The 21,962-nt window shown below is 46.0% G+C and overlaps 1 protein-coding gene across 1 annotated transcript; it reads left to right on the top strand.

Annotated features, from left to right (window-relative positions):
- Positions 1 to 17,074: 17,074 nt before the first annotated feature.
- Positions 17,075 to 18,082, top strand: LOC130357089 (olfactory receptor 10A6-like). Its single transcript, XM_056559454.1, has one exon. It carries the CDS (start codon positions 17,075 to 17,077, stop codon positions 18,080 to 18,082), a length of 1,008 nt encoding a protein of 335 aa, XP_056415429.1.
- Positions 18,083 to 21,962: the final 3,880 nt, after the last annotated feature.

Genomic DNA, 21,962 nt, shown 5'->3' with positions numbered 1-21,962 from the left:
TATCTGCATAATGCAGGCATTTCCAAATGGCCTTGAACCGCTTCCATGTCATGACCATACTGTAAAGCGGGGTCTGGTATAGGACGTCCCCGCTCCAGTACTGTCTGACACTTGGCTTTTTGACCAGGCCCATATGCAGCAAGAGGCCCCAAAATGTCCTCATTTCTGCTGCACTGACGGCGTACCATTCATTGGACCTGGCCAAAAAAGAATCCGGGTGGTGGGCGATGAACTGCCTGGCGTACAGATTCGTCTGCTTCACCATGTACTGTGTGTGCTTGGTGTAACTATGTATAACGGTGTGTGATTAGAAATCACACACCATTATATGGGGGGAAAAAATGCTACATCCCCCAAAAAATGGGGGGGCTAATGCAGCGCCCTGAACCCCTAATAGGGCCCGGGTCACACTGAAAAACTGCAGAAGACCCTTGGGGACCTATTAGGGGGTCGGGGGGATTTTACTTTTTTTTTAACTTTATTTTACTTTTTACCCTACCTTTCCCTGGATTGTATTCTTTCCCTGATCTATGGGGGGTTTCTTTTCTTCTGTGGGGGCTCCGATCTCGGCAGAGGGGGGGTCCCGGTCTTCCTCCAGCAGCTCTGACCGCTGACTGAACTCAGCCAGCGGCGGGAGCTGCGAGAAGATGCTGTTAACCCCTCCCCTGCCGGCTGCTATTGGCTGGACGATCGTCCAGCCAATAGCAGCGATCCTGGGGGGGTGACGAAATCGCCACCTCCCCATAGATACAGTGGGAGATAGGGGGTGTATCACACCCCCCCGATCACCTTGTATTTCCGGGTCAGCGGGTCACACGTGACCCGCATCGCCGGAATAGCCTCAAATTGCATGTGTGAATTCACATGCGATTTGCGACTATCGCCGACATGGGGGGGTCTGATGACTCCCCTGTGCATTTGCACAGGATGCCTGCTGAACGATTCAGCAGACATCCCGAACCGATCTCTGCCCGGCGCACGGCGGGGACAGGAACGGCCCATGACGTAACTGTACATCATGGGTCCTTAAGACAGAGGGTGTCGGGACGTAACGTTACGTTATGGGTCCTGAACGGGTTAATGTACATGTAGACAAAAAATTTAAGTGAAAATTTTTACAATAAAGTCATTGGCCCTGATTTACTAAGGAGGGTGTTGTGTAGTTTTTTTTTTTGTGGGTTTTAACTCCCTACAATTTTTTCCACAGTATTTACTAAGGTTTCCCTACATTTTGCTTTTTTTTTTTTTTTTTTTTTTTTTTTTTTTTACACATGCTCTGATCGGCCGAGTTTTCCTCAGCTCAAATCTACCACATTTTCTGGGGAAACCTTAGTAAATTTGTTGGGGTTTTTGTGAAAATGTTGGGCCGCACCCTTTTATGTAGCCATGCCCCTTTTTCAGGTTTTCTCAGTAAAATGGAGACTTAGTAGGTTTTTTTTTTAATTCTGGGGCAAGTTCTGGCGCATATTCTGGCACAGACAGAATTTCGGGCGCAATGCGCCAGAATTTGGTGCACAACCCGACAGAACCTGTCGGGTTTACAATAGTAAATCAGGGCCAATATTGTGCAATTGATGCGTCTAGGTGGCATGACACACTCTCCTTGTACGTCACTTGTGCTAAATCTTGTCATCGTTCTTAAGTAATTGTAGTGGTCTCAGGGATGTGCTTGATACGTGCAGGAAAGTTTGTGTTTGGTTTAGTCATTCTAAGGAGCACCGACATCTTCACATTGGAGCACGTGATGAAGAAGTTTATACATTCGGTATTTGACCCTGACATGAATCATCCCCAAAGGCATGTACACTACTACCTGAACAACCTGGTTGATTAATAGATAAGCAGTGCTCTTTCTCTGACAAACACCATGAGCTCAGACCCCATGGACTTCTGGGTCACCAAATTAGACCATTGGCTAGAACTTGCGCAGTTTGCCATGGGTGTTCTGTCTTGTCCACCCTCCAGTGTGGCATCAGAGAAAATGTCCTGCACGCCAGACAGCGTAACCTTCAAGTGAACAAGATTGTCTATCAGCAACGGAGAAATGTAACCCTCCTGTGCCAGATGCCACTGACTAGACAGTATTTCAACCACCACTGCTGTCCATTGGCTACTACAACTTCCACTTGTTCACCACTGTCTGCTGTATGCTGGATACTACCACAACCACCAGTCAACCACTGCCTGCTGTTCGCTAACTACAACTACTACCAGTCCACCACTGCCTGTTGTGTGCTTACTACTACAACTTCCACTAGTCCACCACTGTCCTCTGTATGCTCAGGACATGGGGCAAGGAACTATGGGAAGGCGGGAAGACAGGTAGGCGGGATGACCCTGAATCACATGCAGCATGCAGCCTATCAGCAGCCAGTCACCCCTGTGATGTCACAGTCCTATATAATCAGTAGTGTTGAGCGGCATAGGCCATATTCGAATTCGCGAATATTCGCGAATATATGGACGAATATTCGTCATATATTCGCGAATATTCGCATATTCGTCATATCCTCGTTTTATTTTCGCATATGCGAATATTTGCGTATGCGAAAATTTACAGATGTGAAAATTAGCATATACAAAATTAGCATAAGGTAAAATTCGCATATACGAAAATTCGCATATGCTAATTTTCGCATATGCGAATGTTCGCTCGCCAGTCTCACACAGTAGTATTAGAGCCTTCTTTACACCACACAAGCTGGAAGCAGAGAGGGGTGATCACTGTGATGTGTACTGTGAAGAAAAAAAAAAAAAAAACGAATATTCGTAATTACGAATATATAGCGCTATATTCGCGAAATTCGCGAATTCGCGAATATGCGATATTCGCGAATAATATTCGAATTGCGAATATTCGCGAGCAACACTAATAATCAGCAGCCATCTTGTGGCCAGTCACATCAGCATTGTCACGATTCGGCTGGCTGGATGTGGATCCTCTGTGTCAGCGAGGGATTGGCGTGGACCGTGTCGGTGGACCGGTTCTAAGATGTTACTGGAATTCACCATAGCCCGCCGCAAAGCGGGATGGTCTTGCTGCGGCGGTAGCAACAAGGTTGTATCCACCGGCAACGGCTCAACCTCGCTGACTGCTGAGAAGGCGTGGGACAGAAGGACTAGGCAGAGGCAAGGTCAGACGTAGCAGAAGGTCGGGGCAGTTCGTAGTCAATGTGGATAGCAGAAGATCAGGAACACAGGCTTTGGACAACACTAAACGCTTTCACTGGCACAAGGCAACAAGAACCGGCAAGGAAGTGCAGGGGAAGTGAGGTAATATAGCCAGGGAGCAGGTGGAAGCTAATTAGGCTAATTGGGCCAGGCACCAATCATTGGTGCACTGGCCCTTTAAATCTTAAAGAGCTGGCGCGCGCGTGCCCTAAGGAGCGGAGCCGCGCGCGCCAGGACATGACAGCCGGGGGCCGGGACAGGTGAGTGACTTGGGATGTGATTCGCGAGCGGGCGCGTCCCGCTATGCGAATTGCATCCCCGCCGACAATGTCAGTGCAGCCCTCCCGGTCAGCGGGTCTGACCGGGGCGCTGCAGAGAGAGGAACGCCGCGAGCGCTCCGGGGAGGAGCAGGGACCCGGAGTGCTCGGCGTAACAAGCATTCTATTGCAAAGAGAGAGACAGACAGCAGTGTGTGTTGCACAGAAAAACATTTTTACAGCAGCGATTCACCTCAAACCCAAACCCAGCCTAGAAGCTCTGATAGGGGAGGGAGAGAGATTGAGAGAGAAAGTGCAATTTTGGGTGTAGTGCACAGTGACTGTGTGCTGCAGCACTGGTGTGTACAACAACTGAAAAGCTAATAGTAGCCAGACAGTTAGGGTGAGCAGAGCACTAAAAGCCATAATCACCTGCTATTAGTTCCGAATACAGGTTGCGTAGCGGAGCGTATTGTCCTCTATTACGTGTAACCTGTGCGTACATAGGTGGAGTAGCATTTTGTTCCTGCTAAAGTCTTAAGGGCCTATTTACTGTGAAAGGCCAGCCAAAAGTACACATCTGCTCCTGTTCTAGACAAATTCTGTTTTAAGCGTAGTGGAGCGTATTGTCCTCCCCTCATAAGTGCATACCACATACGTACATCTACGTGGTGTACCATTTTGTTCCTATTATAGTCCTAAGGGCCTAGTTAATGTGAAAGGCCAACCAAAAGTACACACCTGCTACTGTTCTAGACAAATACTGTTTTAAGCGTAGTGGAGCGTATTAAACTCCCCTCATAAGTGCATACCAAGTACGTACATCTAAGTGGTTTACCATTTTGTTCCTGCTATAGTCCTAAGGGTCTAGTTACTGTGAAAGGCCAGCAAAAAGTAGACAGCTGCTGCTGTTCTAGATAAATACTGTTTTAAGCGTAGTGGAGTGTATTGGACTCCCTTCATAAGTGCATAACACATAAGTACATCTACGTGGTGTACCATTTTGTTCCTGTTATAGTCCTAAGGGCCTAGTTAATGTGAAAGGCCAGCCAAAAGTACACACCTGCTGCTGTTCTAGACAAATACTGTTTTAAGCATAGGGTAGTGTATTGACCTCTATTAAGTGTAACCTGTGCGTACATAGGTGGTGTACCATTTTGTTCCTGTTAAATTCTTAAGGGCCTAGTTACTGTGAAAGGCCAGCCAAAAGTACACACCTGCTGCTGTTCTAGACAAATACTGTTTTAAGCATAGTAGAGCATATTTTACTCCCCTCATAAGTGCATACCACGTACGTACATCTACGTGGTGTACTATTTTGTTTCTGTTATAGTCCTAAGGGCTTAGATACTGTAAAAGGCCAGCCAAAAGTGCACACCTGCTGGTTTTCTAGACAAATACTGTTTTAACCATAGTGGAGCATATTGTCCTCCCCTCATAAATGCATACCACGTACGTACATCTACGTGGTGTACCATTTTGTTCCTGTTATAGTCCTAAGGGTCTAGTTACTGTGAAAGGCCAGCCAAAAGTACACACCTGCTGCTGTTCTAGACAAATACTGTTTTGAGCGTAGTGGAGCGTATTGTCCTCCCGTCATATACGCACTAAGTATGTCAGGCAGAGAAGTGCCAGGGCATGCACAGAGGAGTGGCAGAGGCCTAAATTCATCAGGCGCAGGCAGAGGTCACAGCAGACTAGGAGCGAGTGGCAGCAGGAGTCGCAGCGAGGTGCCTGAGCTCCCCATATCAGCTAGAGGTTGTGTCTCGACCAGCAACCCATCTGTCATCATCGATTGGTTAACACGGTCATCCACTTCATCACAAGTGACACCTGATACCCCCAGTCAACAGTCGCTGAGTTCCTCAGACACAGATGGTTACAATGGACCATAAGTTGTTCCCTTCCAACTTTTAGATGTCTTTGCATCACATCAATACTTGGTGGTATAGGTGGCACATGGTATTTTTTGCACACCTTTCCTTTTGTTTGATTTCCCAAAAATTTTGGGTACATATATTTTATCCTAAGAATATTATTAAAAGTTAACTTTATGTAATGCATATCCTCAATAGTGAAGAGCGGCAGGGGCCATATTAGAATTTGCGATATTTCACGAATATATTGACAGTTATTCTTCCTATGTTCGTGAAATTTGCATATTTGCTATGTTCGTTCACTTTTTGCTCCCTGCGAAAAATCTCATGAAAAATTTGCATAACAATTCACATGTGAAAAAAAAACAAAAAAAAATGAATATTTGTCGTTACTAATATATAGCACTATATTCAAAATATTCACGAAATCGCGAAGTGCCAATATTCGCAATAAAAATTTGCATTTCAAACATTCATGCTCAACACTAATCCTCAATACTTACTCACACTAACATTTTTACAAAAGATACCGTTTTCTTCTGCCTACCTGCCTCAGCTACTATTCTGATCCTGCCACCCACCTGATGCCACACATCTGATGCCAAGTTCTCCATTTTTCACCAACCTTCGTCACTGAGTACTTGTATTGCCACCCACCACCCCACTATGTCACCAAGTCATTTCCAGGACTCCTGATGCTGCTGATGCCACCTCCAGGCTGTGTCATTGTGCCACCATATGATCTCCTCATGCTGATGCCAGCACCAGGCTGTGTCATTCTGCCAACATATGTTCTCCTCATGTTGGTGCCACCTCGAGGCTGTGTCATTCTGCCACCATATGTTCTCCTCATGCTGATGCCAGATCCAGGCTGTCTCATACGGCCACCATATGTTCCTCCTCTTGCTGCTGCCAACTCCAGGCTGTGTCATTTAGCCACTATATGGTGTCCATATGCTTCCGCCACCTCCAGGCTGTGCCATTCAGCCACTATATGGTCTCCTCATGCTGCCGGCACCTCCAGGCTGTGTCATTCAGCCCCTATATGGTCTCCTCTTGCTGCTGCCACCTCCAGGCTGTGTCACTGTATGTCACAGCCATGTGGTCTCCTCATGCTGCTGGCACATTAAATAAAACTTTTTAGGTTCATCTATTTGAAATTTTCAATTAAAATGTTAAAAAATATCTTTAATCTTTTCAATTGTGAGGCCCTATGGTCTCGTCAGTCTGTTGCCACCTTCCGGCTGGGTCATTCAGCCACTATATGGTCTCCTCATGCTACCGCTACCTCCAGGCGCTGTCATTGTGCCACTCTGCGACAGTGATTTTAATAGCGACACCTCTGATCTGCATGTCCTACTGAACAGTATTATTTCACTAACCCAGCACACTCCATATGCGTGTTACAGCAAGGCAAATTGTTCTACACCCCTATTGAGGCTCTCTGTAGGCCAGAAATAGCCGTTTTTAATAGCAATTCGCAACAAATACATTCAGACCAAAAATTTTTTTTTTAGAAAAATTCAGCGAATCGGCCGAATTGAATTTTTCAAAAATTTGCTCATCTCACAGATGGCCCCGCCCCCTGACCGCTGTCATTGGCCAGTGTATCCAGACTGACCAATCACAGCAAAGGCACTTGATAAAACTGCCCTTCAGAGCTCCGATCTCCTCAGTGCAGTGAGATCAGTGAGAAGATCATAGCTGTGTAAGCGCTGTACAATAAAACATCCCCAAAGACCCCTAAACACCCCCTGTTACTTCTCCTAATGATCCTGTGTAGGTGACATCAGCTTTCTTGGACAGCTGATTGTCACAATGCAGGGATCGGTGGCCCTCTATATGTTGCAAAACTACAACTTCCAGCATGCCAAGATAACCATTGGCTGTCAGGGCATGCTGGGAGTTGTAGTTTTGCAACATCTTGAGGGCAGATGGTCTAGACCAGTGGTCTAAGATGTTGCAAAACTACATTCCCCTGACAGCAAACATCTGAGACCACTGGTCAATGTGACTTTATTTTTTATTTTTTGCAGCACCTTTTACTGCTGGGGGAGTCTTAGTAAGTGGTCTCCAAACTGCAGCCCTCCAGATGTTGCAAAAATACAACTTCCAGCATGCCTGGACAGCCAATGGTAGTTTAGCAACATCTGGGGGCCACAGTTTGAAGACCACTGGTCTGACTCATCAGTCTACTGCTACCTGCCCCTAGCTTTTTTTGTGGTGCAGAATTTTTTTGAGGGGGCATTTGAGGCCCGTGCCCCCAGCGTCTGTTCTGCACTATGTGGCTGGACCTTTCCCCGAGTGCACACTGCCTTGATTGCTGTTCAGTGATTTATTACTGATCAGCATACTTTTTTTTCGCTCTCTTTTAGGGTTAGTTGCTCACAAAAAAAAGTGGAAAAAATAACTGCACCCCAAAAAGTGCTGATCAGTAACAAATCACTGATCAGCATTCATGGCAGTCTGCACACAGGGTAAGGCCGGCCACATAGTGAAGAACAGTCGCTGGTTGCACAGACCTCATACATCCCCCAAAAAGTGTCCAAAAAGAAGAAAAAAAATGACTTTATTACAGTAAAAGTAAAAAAAAAAAGCACTACACCTACACTACATTACACACTGAAATAATGAAATAAAGTGAAAACATGATACATTTACACACACTTACCCCTCCCCCCTATAAAATTGAAATGGCCCGAAGGCTCTTTTTTGGTGGAGAAAAAATATGTAATTCTTGCCTCCAAGACCGCCAATGAGGGAGAACCCACCTTTCTTCCATCCTCTCTCTCATTATTATCCAGTGATAATGAGGGGGGGCGGCGGTGCTGATTTGGGGGGCAGCGCTGCAGGGCAATGTCAGTAGAGGCCCCCCTCCAAACTAGTGTCCCTGTCCCCCATTACATTTTTCCCTGTACAATTTTCCTTGTCTCCACATATAGGTAACCCCGTCTTGACCCCGGTTGTGAGCCACAGATTCCTGGGTTTGTTGGCCACCCAGGAATCCAAATTTGATGGTGGCTCATGAGAACTTGTCCACCCAACAGTTTGTGGCTCAGTACCCTAATGCTGTTTTGGCTAGCCCCCCCCCCCCCCCATCAATGCAGTAAGTCAAGTAGCTTCGTGGCCGCCATTGTGCCGGGTACAGAAATATACATGTCGCAAGTGGGCCCCAAAACTCGCATGTAAGGAGGACGTGCCCTCGACACCCTCTCAATCTCTGCAACGGTCAGCCACCTCTGTGCAGATCCCTAAATTAGGCCTCAAATTAGCATGGAGCACTCTCACTCCTGAGCTCTCTCGTATTTAAAGACAACAGTTCACATCCACGTATGGGGTATTTCTGTAGTCAGGAGATATTGTGTTACTCATTTTCGGGGCTTTTCTTCTTTTATCCCTTGTGAAATTAAGTAAATTGGGGTTAAACAAGCATTTTTGTGTAAAAAAAAAATAATTTTTCATTTTCAAGGGCCACTATTCTAAAATTGTGTCAAACACATGTGGGGTGTTAATTCTCAATGCACCCCTTATTACATTCCTTGAGTGGTGTAGTTTCCAAAATGGAGTCACATGTGGGGGGTTTCAACTGTTTGGGTACCATGGAGGCTTTGTAGGTGCGGCATGGCCCCCGAAAACTATTCCAACAAAATTTACTCTCCAAAAGTCCAAAGGCGCTCTTTCCCTCCCTAGCCCTACCATGCGCCCGCAGAGCACTTTACGTCCACATATGGGGTATTTCCATACTTGGGAGATATTGGGTTACAAAATTGTAAAAATTAAAAATTTGGGACTACGACAAGATGTTAGTGGGAAAAAAATTTGAGATTTTGACTTTTGACTTTTTCCACTTTTCTGCGTGTTCGCTCCGGGTCCTATTATGGTCGACCGCAGGGCGGGCGGCGTGTGACGTCACGCCTCCGCCCCCGTGTGACGTCACGCTCCGCCCCTCAATGCAAGCCTACGGGAGGGGTATGATAGCTATCACGCCCCCTCCCGTAGGCTTGCATTGAGGGGCGGACACGAACACGCTCCGGGTCTGATTACAAACGGGGTGCCGCGTGCATGATCCCCAGCTGCGGGACTCCCGCGATCAGGCATCTTATTCCCTATCCTTTGGATAGGGGATAAGATGTTTAAGCACCGGAGTACCCCTTTAAGGCCAAAATGGTCTGAGTCCTTAAGGGGTTAACAGCTAACTGATAGAAAAGGGGAGGAGAACGCAAGACTGATGGGGACAAGAATGCGCTGCCTGTGGATAAGGCCTTGGTGCTAGAGATAATAATAATAATAACTCTTTATTTATATAGGGCGCACAGATTCCACAGTGTTGTACACTCAGATTGGTCCCTGGCCCCATTGGGGCTCACAATCTAAACCTATCAGTATGAGAGATCTGGAGGAGCAGCAGTAACAGAAAGGTCTTCCTCACATTGTGGGGCATCTCGGCTGTCCCACGCGGCCTTGTGATGCCGCTTCATATTGCAATGTAGAGACGTAGAGGGGAATTCATCTATACCGTATTTTTCGCCCTATAGGACGCACCGGCATATAAGAGGCACCCAATTTTAAAGGTGCAAAATCTAGAAAAAAAAAAGATTCTGAACCCAACAGTGATCTTCAACCTGTGGACCTCCAGATGTTGCAAAACTACAACTCCCAGCATGCTCGGACAGCCGTTGGCTGTCCGGGTATGCTGGGAGTTGTAGTTTTGCAACATCTGGAGGTCCGCAGGTTGAAGACCACTGGTATAGGTGGTAATACTCACGTGTCACCGCCGCTCTGGACCCGTCACCGCTTGTCACCGCTGCCCTGGATGTCGCTCCATCGCTGTCGCTGCATCCCATTGGTGTCCCCGATGCTCCGGACGTCTTCTTCCCCGGGATCCACACTCTCCGTCGCCGTCATCACGTCGCTACGCACACCGCTCCTATTGGATGACGGGACTGCGTTCGCGACGACGTGATGACGTCGAAGGAGAGCGCCGGCCATGCAGGGGATCCCGGCACGGAGCAGACACCGAGGAGGCAGGTAAGGTCCCTCCCGGTGTCCTGTAAGCTGTTCGGGACGCCGCGATTTCACCGCAGCAGTTCCGAACAGCCCGACTGAGCAGCCGATTTAGTGTCACTTTCCCTTCAGACGCGGCGGTCAGCTTTGATCGCCGCGTCAAAAGGGTTAATACAGGGCATCACTGCGATCGGTGATGTCCTGTATTAGCTGCGGGTCCCAGCCGTTGATGGCCGCAGGGACCACCGCGATAGGGATGTATTCGCCGTATAAGACGCACCGACTTTTCCCCCCCAGTTTTGAGGAAGAAAAAGTGCGCCTTATACGGCAAAAAATACGGTACTTGTCTACTTTTTTACTATTCTAGTCATGAAAAGTCGCCTTGCTTTTTAACTCCCTGCGCCAAATTCATGACAAGTCGCACACCCCTGGATGAATTTGGCACTCAGGTACATTACTGAAAATTCACCTCACATTTCTTCTACATTTCCCACCTGTTCAGGCACGGTGAGTAATTCAAATTTTTTTTAAGGAGTTTTATTAGGGGTCGGGCAGCATATGGGGGCAGCAGGGTGATGGACAGCTTCACAGACAGTGCTGCACATTTCACTGCTTCTGTACCCCCGATCTCCACACTCGGGGATCGGAGGACAGAAGCGATGTGCTGCGGGGGACAGTTTACAGCTTCAGCGCTGGTGGGGGAGAGATTCACAGACAGCGCTGTTTGGGGCACATTTCACTGCTTCTGTACCCAAAATCTCCACACTCTGGGATCGGGGAGCAGAAGCAGGAAGCAGAAGCAGGATAGCGCTGGTGGGGGGGACAAGTGAGTCATTGGGCGCTTGGAGTACTTTTCAGGGCTAAAGAAAATTAGTGTGGGTTATTATGTAAATATGGGACTTTTGTGCAACTTTCAGCGAAAAGTCGCACATCATGAATTGATCACCACTGCGTTAAACTAGTCTAAAGCACTGCAGCTGGTAGTTCACTTTCAGATATGATCTATAGCAAAAGTCACACAAAAGTCGCAGGTGAAGTGACTGAGTCTTTTGATGCAACTTTTTTAGATAGTAAAAAACTGTCTAAAACGCATGATGAATTCCCCTCATAGTTCCTATATTCATACTCTGGCCATGACTTACTTTCTATTTGTGGAGATGACATAGTGCCACAGTATCTGAATCTGGTAAGGAAGAAAATAATTTCTAATTAACAGAATACCAGGCAGGGACTGCACCACCTGACTGTGCCGATCCTCTCAAAGTTTTTTTTCTCTAACCTACAGATGCAGCTGCGTAGTGTCACGATTCGGCTGGCTGGAGGTGGATCCTCTGTGCCAGAGAGGGATTGGCGTGGACCGTGCTGGTGGACCGGTTCTAAGTTGCTACTGGTATTCACCAGAGCCCGCCGCAAAGCGGGATGGTCTTGCAGCGGCGGTAGCAACCAGGTCGTATCCACCAGCAACGGCTCAACCTCTCTGACTGCTGAAGATAGGCGCGGTACAAGGGAGTAGACAAAAGCAAGGTCGGACGTAGCAGAAGGTCAGGGCAGGCAGCAAGGATCGTAGTCAGGGGCAACGGCAGGAGGTCTGGAACACAGGCTAGGAAAACACAAGGGAACGCTTTCACTGGCACAATGGCAACAAGATCCGGCGAGGGAGTGCAGGGGAAGTGAGGTATAAGTAGGGAGTGCACAGGTGAGAATACTGATTAGGCCTGCTGATTAGGCAATCAGTGGCGCAGCGGCCCTTTAAATGGCAGAGACGGGTCAGGTACGGGAGCCGAGATGCGCATCGCGAGCGGGCGCGTCCCGCATCGCGAATCGCATCCCGGCTGGGAGTAATATCGCAGCGCACCCGGTCAGCAGGTCTGACCGGGGCGCTGCGAATGAGAGAACGCTGCGAGCGCTCCGGGGAGGAGCGGGGACCCGGAGCGCTCGGCGTAACACGTAGCCATCACCTGAGCTGATCTGATCAGCAGCCCTATGTCTGTTACAACAGGTGTTTTGGCCCTACTTCAGCTACTCTCTTCCTTGCTGTCTCTACCCCTACCCTCCTGCTCTGACAAGTCACCTCCTCCTCAACTGGTTTCTGCGTCCTGTCCAACACTACATTGTCACCACCATCATACTCCTCATCATCATCCCTTCTTGGTCTCGGTGCTTCCCCTCAGCATAGCCACTACGCCTACCACCACCAGTCCCACTAGTGCTAGGCTAAGCCAATGTTTCCACCTACTGAACCTCGGCAACACACTCCAAAGGTTGTCTTTCCTCACAAACCTCTTTTCTTGTGGCTAGTGCTATCCTCCTGCTTAGCACCATGTGGGAGGGAACTAAGACAGAGATGATGAAACAGACCATCTAGGACAGACATTTCCACCATGCCATGTAACTGTAAATGATGATAAATCCCCTGGCTCACTGTACTAACACCAGACCTTCTTTCTCCTCCTTAAGTCCACAAGGGCTGTACTTTCCTCTGAAACAACACAACTCCTGGAAGACAGTGTGAACTTTTGCTTGCTAACACAGTTGCTACTACTACCACCAGGCACCTAGCTGCTACTACCAGTACTGGTGCTAGTACTGACACCAATATTCTTACTGGTAGAGGACATGCTAGGGGTATTCTGTCCTCGACCTTGTTCAACAATTCCTCTACTAAACATATTTTTTTGTTTATTGTAAAAGATGGGAACATGACAAGGGAAGTCTGTGCCAGGGGGAAAAGAGGTTAAGGATAGGCAGTGAGGTAAGGGGAGGCAGGGTAAATAATGGTGGTTGCAATGATGGTTTAAAGGTCGGTTGGGGAGGTTACCCAGCTTGGTGAAATTGTAGACATGAGGAGAGGGGTTGGGCCTCCGAAATGGTGGCCCTGGGCCTGATTTCTTACGACTAAGGGTAAAAATAGAAGCCTCCTTTTACAGGAGAAGTGATACTGTGGATAGCGAGCGATATGCTCTCAAGTATATCTCCTGCTGGTTTCTCAGGAAACGTTTTCAAGGTTATAAAATCTTATGCTGTATGATGTTCATACTTAGTATTTATTTTGGTATGACTAACTGCCTAAAGAAACATTGGATCCTTTGAAAGCCTGACATCACAATTCACAGCAGAGAATTTTGCAGAACATAGAGGAATTGAGGCAGACTATCTTTTTCAGGTTAGCTCAACCAACCATCCACACGTTCCGGAAGCCCAACAATCTGTATATTATTCCTATGTAGGCGATTTTTGAGAATATCCGCTTTGGCCTTTTTGCCTCTTGAAAACACTGTGGAGACGGCGAAACATGTAGAGGCGGCAATCTACTGTTTTAATCAGGTGTCAGTGTTGGAATGTTGGGCTGCTGCAGAGCCCTTGATATTGAAGCTATGTTGCTCTAATTATACCAGAACTATCCTACCTGACATCCCATTTTTAATCATCACCTTGCTGGGTTTATTTCATTTTAATTGTATACACAATAAAAGTTATATTTTAAGGGGGACTAATTAGAGGTGTTCTTGCACCCCGAGCTACGGCCTTGGGGTTAGGAATTTAGTTTTGTCCTGATCATGACACTTGCATCTCATAACAAGGGATGCATAGCATCTTCAAGATCTCTGCAGCCAAGGTATGATCTGTGACCTTTTGCAAGTCATGGCGGATGAGCGAACTGTGTCCACTTGCGTTGTTAAGCAAGAGAGACTAGAGTTATAGAGCCTTTTTTCAGCAAATCCAGCAGCCAGTGTCGGTTCAGCAGAGTGCTCAGGGGATTCAGAGCCCGCAGCCTCTGTTATGTCAAGTGGAGTAGCAGGCAGGGAGACCTGAGAGTCAGCAGAGATGTACTGCAGGAGGGCCCCAAAGTCTTCAAGATAATGCAGCCACATATAGGGGATCCCCCTATGATCAGGGGAGTTTGTAGATGGAGGTTTCAGTGCAAAGCACTGCCACTTAGCCAGCCTGCCACACTGTGCTGAGGAGGTCCTGGCGCCATGTTGTGAGGACCACTGCCCCTCCTTCTGCCCGTACTTCTTGCTGGAACTCCCAGCCATTACTGAGGATTGTCTAGTACGGCAATGTGCATCGGAGGCTGCTAGATAGGAACAGCCAGGGACCAAGCCAAGTAGCAGAGCTCAGATGGCACCCTAGGGTCAGGCAGTGGTCCGGGACAAAGTTCAAAATTGTGCATCTGCATGCCAAGCCAGAGGACTGGAGGAGGCAGCAAAGAGGGCCACTGAAGCTACAGTCAGGAGGCACAGCCCAGCACATTATGAAGTCCTAGCAGAAATGGGAGCAGGAGAACAGAGACCAAGGTCTCTGGTCGAGGTGCAGGAGAGCAAGGCGCGGTGGAGCTGCAGGCAAAGTAGACAGTGGCAACAGCTGGCAAAGACCAACAGGCAGTTTCAGGAACAGGTAGCTACAGGATGTAGTAAGGCACATGTGAATTAAGGGCTAGTACTGGGAGATAAAGATACATCCAAGCCTAAGATGGTGGACGCCCCAGGAGAGAGCCACGTTAAAGGCAACGCTGAGAATGAAACGCTGGGGGGAAAAGGAGCTAACAAAGACATGTTGACCATACAAACTATGTCCCTTTCTCAGCTTAATATGCTAGATTGTTCTTGAGTTTGGTGTTGTTCACTATGACAGCCTATTAGGCCCTGGAGGAGACATAGTGGGCAAAAGATGCAGCTTGCTTATTTCCATCCAGTACATCTCTGGATCATCAGACATATACAAATCTAGCCTAAATAAATCCAAATATTTCCATGATCCATATGTCGGTGATCCATTTGTCGGTGATAAAATGCTTTCCTAATACAGTATGCCTATTATATAGATAAACAGGGAGCAATTCCAAAAAAAATAAAAAATAAAAATAAAAACATTCAGTCATGGCCCAAAATGTTGCCCCCCTGAAATAATTCAAGAAAATGAAGTATTTCTCACAGGAAAGGATTGCAGTAACACACGTTTTGCTATACACATGTTTATTCCCTTTGTGTGTATATATATATAGATCTCCTCTCCTCTGTATATATATATATATTGCAGTAACACAGGTTTTGCTATACACATGTTTATTCCCTTTGTGTGTATTGGAACTAAACCAAAAAGGGAGGAAAAAAAGCAAATTGGACATAATGTCACCAAACTCCAAAAATGGTCTGGACAAAATGATTGGCACCTTACAAAATTGTGGAAAAATAAGATTGTTTCAAGCATATGATGCTTCTTTAAACTCACCTGAGGCAAGTAACAGGTGTGGGCAATATACAAATCACACCTGAAAGCAGATAAAAAGGAGAGAAGTTCCCTTAGTCTTTGCATTGTGTGTCTGTGTGCGCCACACTAAGCATGGACAACAGAAAGAGGAGAAGAGAACTGTATGAGGACTTGAGAACCAAAATTGTGGAAAAATATCAACAATCTCAAGGTTACAAGTCCATCTCCAGAGATCTAGATTTGTCTTTGTCCACAGTGCGCAACATTATCAAGAAGTTTGCAACCCATGGCACTGTAGCTAATCTCCCTGAGTGTGGACAGAAGGGAAACATGTATGAAAGGTTTCAATGCAGGATAATCCGAATGGTGGATAAGCAGCCCCAAACAAGTTCCAGAGATATTCAAACTGTCCGTCAGGCTCAGGGAGCATCAGTGTCAGTGCAAAATATCCATCGACCCAGGAGGACCCCACTGCTGACACAGAGACATAAAAAAGCAAGACTACATTTTGCCAAAATGAACTTGAGTAACCAAAATCCTTCTGGGAAAACGCCTTGCGGACCGATGAGACCAAGATAGAGCTTTTTGGTAAAGCACATCATTCTACTGTTTACCGAAAACGGAATGAGGCCTACAAAGAAAAGAACACAGTACCTACAGTGACATATGGGGGAGGTCAATGATGTTTTGGGTTGTTTTGCTGCCTCTGGCACTGGGGGCCTTGAATGTGTACAAGACATCATGAAATCTGAGGATTACCAACGAATTTTGGGTCGCACTGTACAGACCAGTGTCAGAAAGCTGGGCTTGTGTCCGAGGTCTTGGGTCTTCCAGCAGGACAATGACCCCAAACAGACATCAAAAAGCCCCAGAAATGGATGGCAACAAAGCATGGAAGAGTTCTGAAGTGTCAGCAATGAGTCCAGATCTAAATACCATTGATCACCTGTGGAGAGATTTTATAATTACTGTTGGGAAAAGGCGCCGTCCAATAAGAGACCTGGAGCAGTTTGTAAAGGAAGAGTGGTCCAACATTCCGGCTGAGAGGTGTAAGAAGCTTATTGATGGTTATAGGAAGACACTGATTTCAGTTATTTTTTCCAGAGGGTGTGCAACCAAATATTAAGTTAAGGGTGCCAATAATTTTGTCCAGCCCATTTTTGGAGTTTGGTGACATTATGTCCAATTTGCTTTTTTCCTCCCTTTTTTGGTTTAGTTCCAATACACACAAAAAGAATAAACATGTATAGCAAAACATGTGTTTTTCTGTGAGAAATACTTAATTTTCCTGAAAAAATTTCAAGGGTGCCAACATTTACGGCCATGACTGTATATATCTTTAAAAAATACAAAATACAGATATAATGACTTGTTTTCTACTATTTAGCTAATTTATTTTCTTTGTGTTATTTTAAGAAAACAAGGAGATCTTATGAGATTAAATCCTTTGAGGAAGAATTCCCTGTATAAACCAGTATATAAGAAGCAGCAGCCTGACGTACAGTAGTGATTCAGAGGTGACACTAACTGCTGCATCCTCCTGTATCTCCCATCATGGTGACCTTACTGCAATATGAGTCAAGTCTGAGGATGGACAACACGTCCGGGCTTGGAAGTCCTTTTGTGTTCCTAGGATTCCTGGAGATGGAAAGATACTGGATCCCTTATTCCATCGTAGCCTTGGGCCTTTACCTTATCCCTACTATGTTGTGTTGTCTGATTGTCTACGTTATATGGGTTGAGGAAAGTCTCCACGAACCTATGTATGTCTTCATTTCTAATCTTCTCCTCAATGGTGTTTTTGGAAACAGTGTTATATTTCCTCAAGTTATTGTTTATTTACTGTCAGGATCCTCAACCATATCCTTCCCAGGATGCATCACTCAGACCTTCTGCGTGCAAACCTTTTCTACGGTGGAAATTTTCACTTTTACCACCATGGCCTATGACCGATATTTAGCAGTAGGAAACCCTCTGAGATACTCTTCCCTCGTAACAAATACGAAGGCTCTAAAATATATCATTATTATTTGGGCTTTTACCTTTTTACTTGTCTTGGTTCCTGTGATAATGACAACTAACCTCAGCTTTTGTGGGGTCAATATCAATAATATATTTTGTGAGAATATGTCTTTACTCAGACTGGCTTGTGGTGACTCCTCAGTGAATAACATTTTTGGACTCGTAGAAACGTTGCTTGTCCTTGTGGTGACTCTACTGGTTATTTTCTATTGTTACCTCAGGACTCTGTTGATTTGTTTGAAGACCTCCGGGTCAACATCTCACAAGGCCGTCAACACCTTGGTCACCCACATCCTCACCTTTTCGGTTTTTATGACTGCATCACTTTTTGTTTTTTTAAGATACAGGCTGAATGGTGGGACCATTTCTATCATGGTTCATGTCTTACTTTCCATCACTGGTCTTCTTACTTCGGTCATTGTTAATCCTATCATCTATGGACTCAGGACAGAAGCTTTGAAAATAAAACTGATCTCTAGTTTGCAAAAAAAAGTTTCAAAATGTTTTCTCAGAAAAGTGGCAATAGAGAAGACACTGTGACATCTACGAGAGCTTTGTGACCCTATGACTTATTTCAGAGCTGAGAGAGATTCAGACCCACTAGAATGATAACAAAAATTGCCAATTTCCATATTTTTTCTACCTATTTATATAATCTATATTTATGTACATTTGGACAGAAAAATTTAAGCAATAAGGAGATAATTTCATAGCAGTGTCAATTGTATGGAGGGTCCATCGAGTTCAACCAAAATTCCCACTGTGTTCATCCAGAGGAAGGCAAAAAAACAATAAATAACATGAGGCTGATCTCAATTGCCCCATTACGGAGGAAAACATTATTCCCTGCTCCAATATGGCTTCAGACTAAATCCCTGGATCAACATTCTATCCCATAACTCTAGTCTTCATAACCTGTAATAATATCTTCTACCAGAAAAACAATAGTAACATAGTGTTACACAAATAAACAATGATGAGCATAGACTGAGTCTGATAACTGGGGGGGGGGGGGGGGGGGGAGTGTAACTTACACAACAAGGCCTAATAATCAACAGAGGAAAACATGAATCAGGATTCTAAATCAATCACAGCACTAATATTTACAATGAAACAAAATATATACATTGGAAATATAAGCATATATAATACTCTGTCCCACTACAATTTCTTTTAGCGCTCCAAATGATCTGGTGGATTCCTGACTCTTGTGGGGTATCATCTCTGTGTTGATTGTGGGAGTGGTGGACTCATCAGAGGTTGGAGTTAGAGTCTCAGTAGCAGATTCAGGAGGCATTTCATTACCTGATACAGTCCTCTCTTAAATATACTGCTCCTCGTGACCTTCTCACTCACATCTACTGACCCTTATGGCAACCCCCACATACACTGCTCCCCATGGCCTCTTCACTCACATATACTGCTCCCCATGGCTTCCTCACTTAACCCCTTAAGGACGCAGGACGTAAATGTACGTCCTGGTGAGGTGGTACTTAACGCACCAGGACGTACATTTACGTCCTGTGCATAACCGCGGGCATTGGAGCGATGCCCGTGTCATGCGCGGCTGATCCCGGCTGCTGATCGCAGCCAGGGACCCGCCGGCAATGGCCGATGCCCGCGATCTCGCGGGCGTCCGCCATTAACCCCTCAGGTGCCGGGATGAATACAGATCCCGGCATCTGCGGCAGTTCGCAATTTAAATGAACGATCGGATCGCCCGCAGCGCTGCTGCGGGGATCCGATCATTCAGAACGCCGGACGGAGGTCCCCACTCCTTCCTCCGTGCGGCTCCCGGCGTCTCCTGCTCTGGTCTGTGATCGAGCAGACCAGAGCAGGAGATGACCGATAATACTGATCTGTTCTATGTCCTATACATAGAACAGATCAGTATTAGCAATCATGGTATTGCTATGAATAGTCCCCTATGGGGACTATTCAAGTGTAAAAAAAAATGTAAAAAAATGTAAAAGTAAAAAAAAAAAGTGAAAAATTCCCTCCCCCAATAAAAAAGTAAAACGTCCGTTTTTTCCTATTTTACCCCCAAAAAGCGTAAAAAACATTTTTTATAGACATATTTGGTATCGCCGCGTGCGTAAATGTCCAAACTATTAAAATAAAATGTTAATGATCCCGTACGGTGAACAGCGTGAACGGGAAAAAAAAAAAGTCAAAAATTCCTACTTTTTTAATACATTTTATAAAAAAAAAATTATAAAAAATGTATTAAAAGTTTTTTATATGCAAATGTGGTATAAAAAAAAAGTACATATCATGGCGCAAAAAATGAGCCCCAATACCGCCTTTTATACGGAAAAATAAAAAAGTTAGAGGTCATCAAAATAAAGGGATTATAAACGTACTAATTTGGTTAAAAAGTTTGTGATTTTTTTTAAGCGCAACAATAATATAAAAATATATAATAATGGGTATCATTTTAATCGTATTGACCCTCAGAATAAAGAACACATGTCATTTTTACCATAAATTGTACGGCGTGAAAACAAAACCTTCCAAAATTAGCAAAATTGCGTTTTTCGTTTTAATTTCCCCACAAAAATAGTGTTTTTTGGTTGCGCCATACATTTTATGATATAATGAGTGATGTCATTACAAAGGAAAACTGGTCGCGCAAAAAACAAGCCCTCATACTAGTCTGTGGATGAAAATATAAAAGAGTTATGATTTTTAGAAGGCGAGGAGGAAAAAATGAAAACGTAAAAATTAAATTGTCTGAGTCCTTAAGGCCAAAATGAGTTAAATTGTCTGAGTCCTTAAGGGGTTAAAGGGGTATTCCGGGCAAAAACTTTTTATCCCCTATCCAAAGGATAGGGGATAAGATGTCTGATCGCGGGGGGCCCGCTGCTGGGACTCCCCACGGTCTCCCTCCAGCACCCGCATAGACATGAATGGAGGGGACGTGGCATAACATCACGTCCCCAGTCCCGGAAACCTGGATGTTTCCGAAACTAGAGACGCCCGTCACGCCCCCTCCCATAGGTTTCCGAAACTAGAGATGGCCATCACGCCCCCTTCCATAGACATGAATGGAGGGGGCATGGCGTGACATCACGTCCCCAATCCTGGAAACCCGGAGGTTTCCGAAACTAGAGACGGCTGTCACGCCCCCTACCATATGTTTCCGAAACTAGAGACGGCTGTCACGGCCCCTCCCATAGACATGAATGGAGGGGTACATGGCATGACATCACGTCCCCAATCACGGAAACCCGGAAGTTTCTGAAACTAGAGACGGCCGTCATGCCCCCTCCCATAGACATGAATGGAGGGGTACATGGCATGACATCATGTCCCCAATTCCGGAAACCCGGAGGTTCCCGAAACTAGAGACGGCCGTCATGCCCCCTCCCATAGGTTTCTGAAATTAGAGACGGCCGTCACGCCCCCTCCCATAGACATGAATGGAGGGGGCGTGGTGTGACATCATGTCCCCAATTCCGGAAACCCGGAGGTTCCCGAAACTAGAGACGGCCGTCATGCCCCCTCCCATAGGTTTCTGAAATTAGAGACGGCCGTCACGCCCCCTCCCATAGACATGAATGGAGGGGGCGTGGTGTGACATCATGTCCCCAATTCCGGAAACCCGGAGGTTCCCGAAACTAGAGACGGCCGTCATGCCCCCTCCCATAGGTTTCTGAAACTAGAGACGGCCGTCACGCCCCCTCCCATAGATATGAATGATGAGGGCGTGGCATGACATCACGTCCCCAGTCCCGGAAACCCAGAGGTTTCCAAAACTAGAGATGCAGTCCTCGCATAGAATGAGGGTGCTGCAGGGTGATCGCAGGGGGTCCCAGCAGCTGGCTCCCCACGATCAGACATCTTATTCCCTATCCTTTGTATAGGGGACAAAAGTTTTTGCCTGGAATACCCCTTTAAATATACTGCTCCTCACTCACATATATTGATCACTATGGCCTCCTCAGGTCTATACCTGTAAGATCCTTATTGACTATGTCCCCACAGGTCCGTGCATCTACAGTTTACACAGAGGAGGTCAAAAGGAAAAGCATGGGGAGAAGAAGATGAGCATACTGACATATCTGAAGGGTGGTGGCCATAAGCAGAAGTTTTCTTGTGCAGGTCTATAGGCTCTGCGCAGCCAAATGAGTTATATGACCTTAGGAATATTACTGAAGTCTATCATAATCATGTTGTTTTGCCGTCATTTTGCTCAAATCATGGCAAAATGTGGCAAAATGTTCCTGTGATATGCCCCCCAATGCCAGCTCTGCAAACACACATCATTCAGCTTTAGCGTGTGGTACCATTTGAAGTTTTCTAGAACATTGTACAAGATTACAGAAGTTTCTAGTCATAGGGCGGACCTCATTGTCTTGAGTGTTGAGTCTTAGTCTAGGTTCACACAACCAAATGTTCACATGGAGGACCGCACAGG

The sequence above is a fragment of the Hyla sarda genome, chromosome 2, assembly GCF_029499605.1.
Source record: "Hyla sarda isolate aHylSar1 chromosome 2, aHylSar1.hap1, whole genome shotgun sequence".
Classification (NCBI taxonomy): Eukaryota; Metazoa; Chordata; class Amphibia; order Anura; family Hylidae; genus Hyla; species Hyla sarda.
The sequence above is the reverse complement of the archived record's forward strand: the minus strand, read 5'-3'. Positions and strand labels throughout refer to the sequence as shown.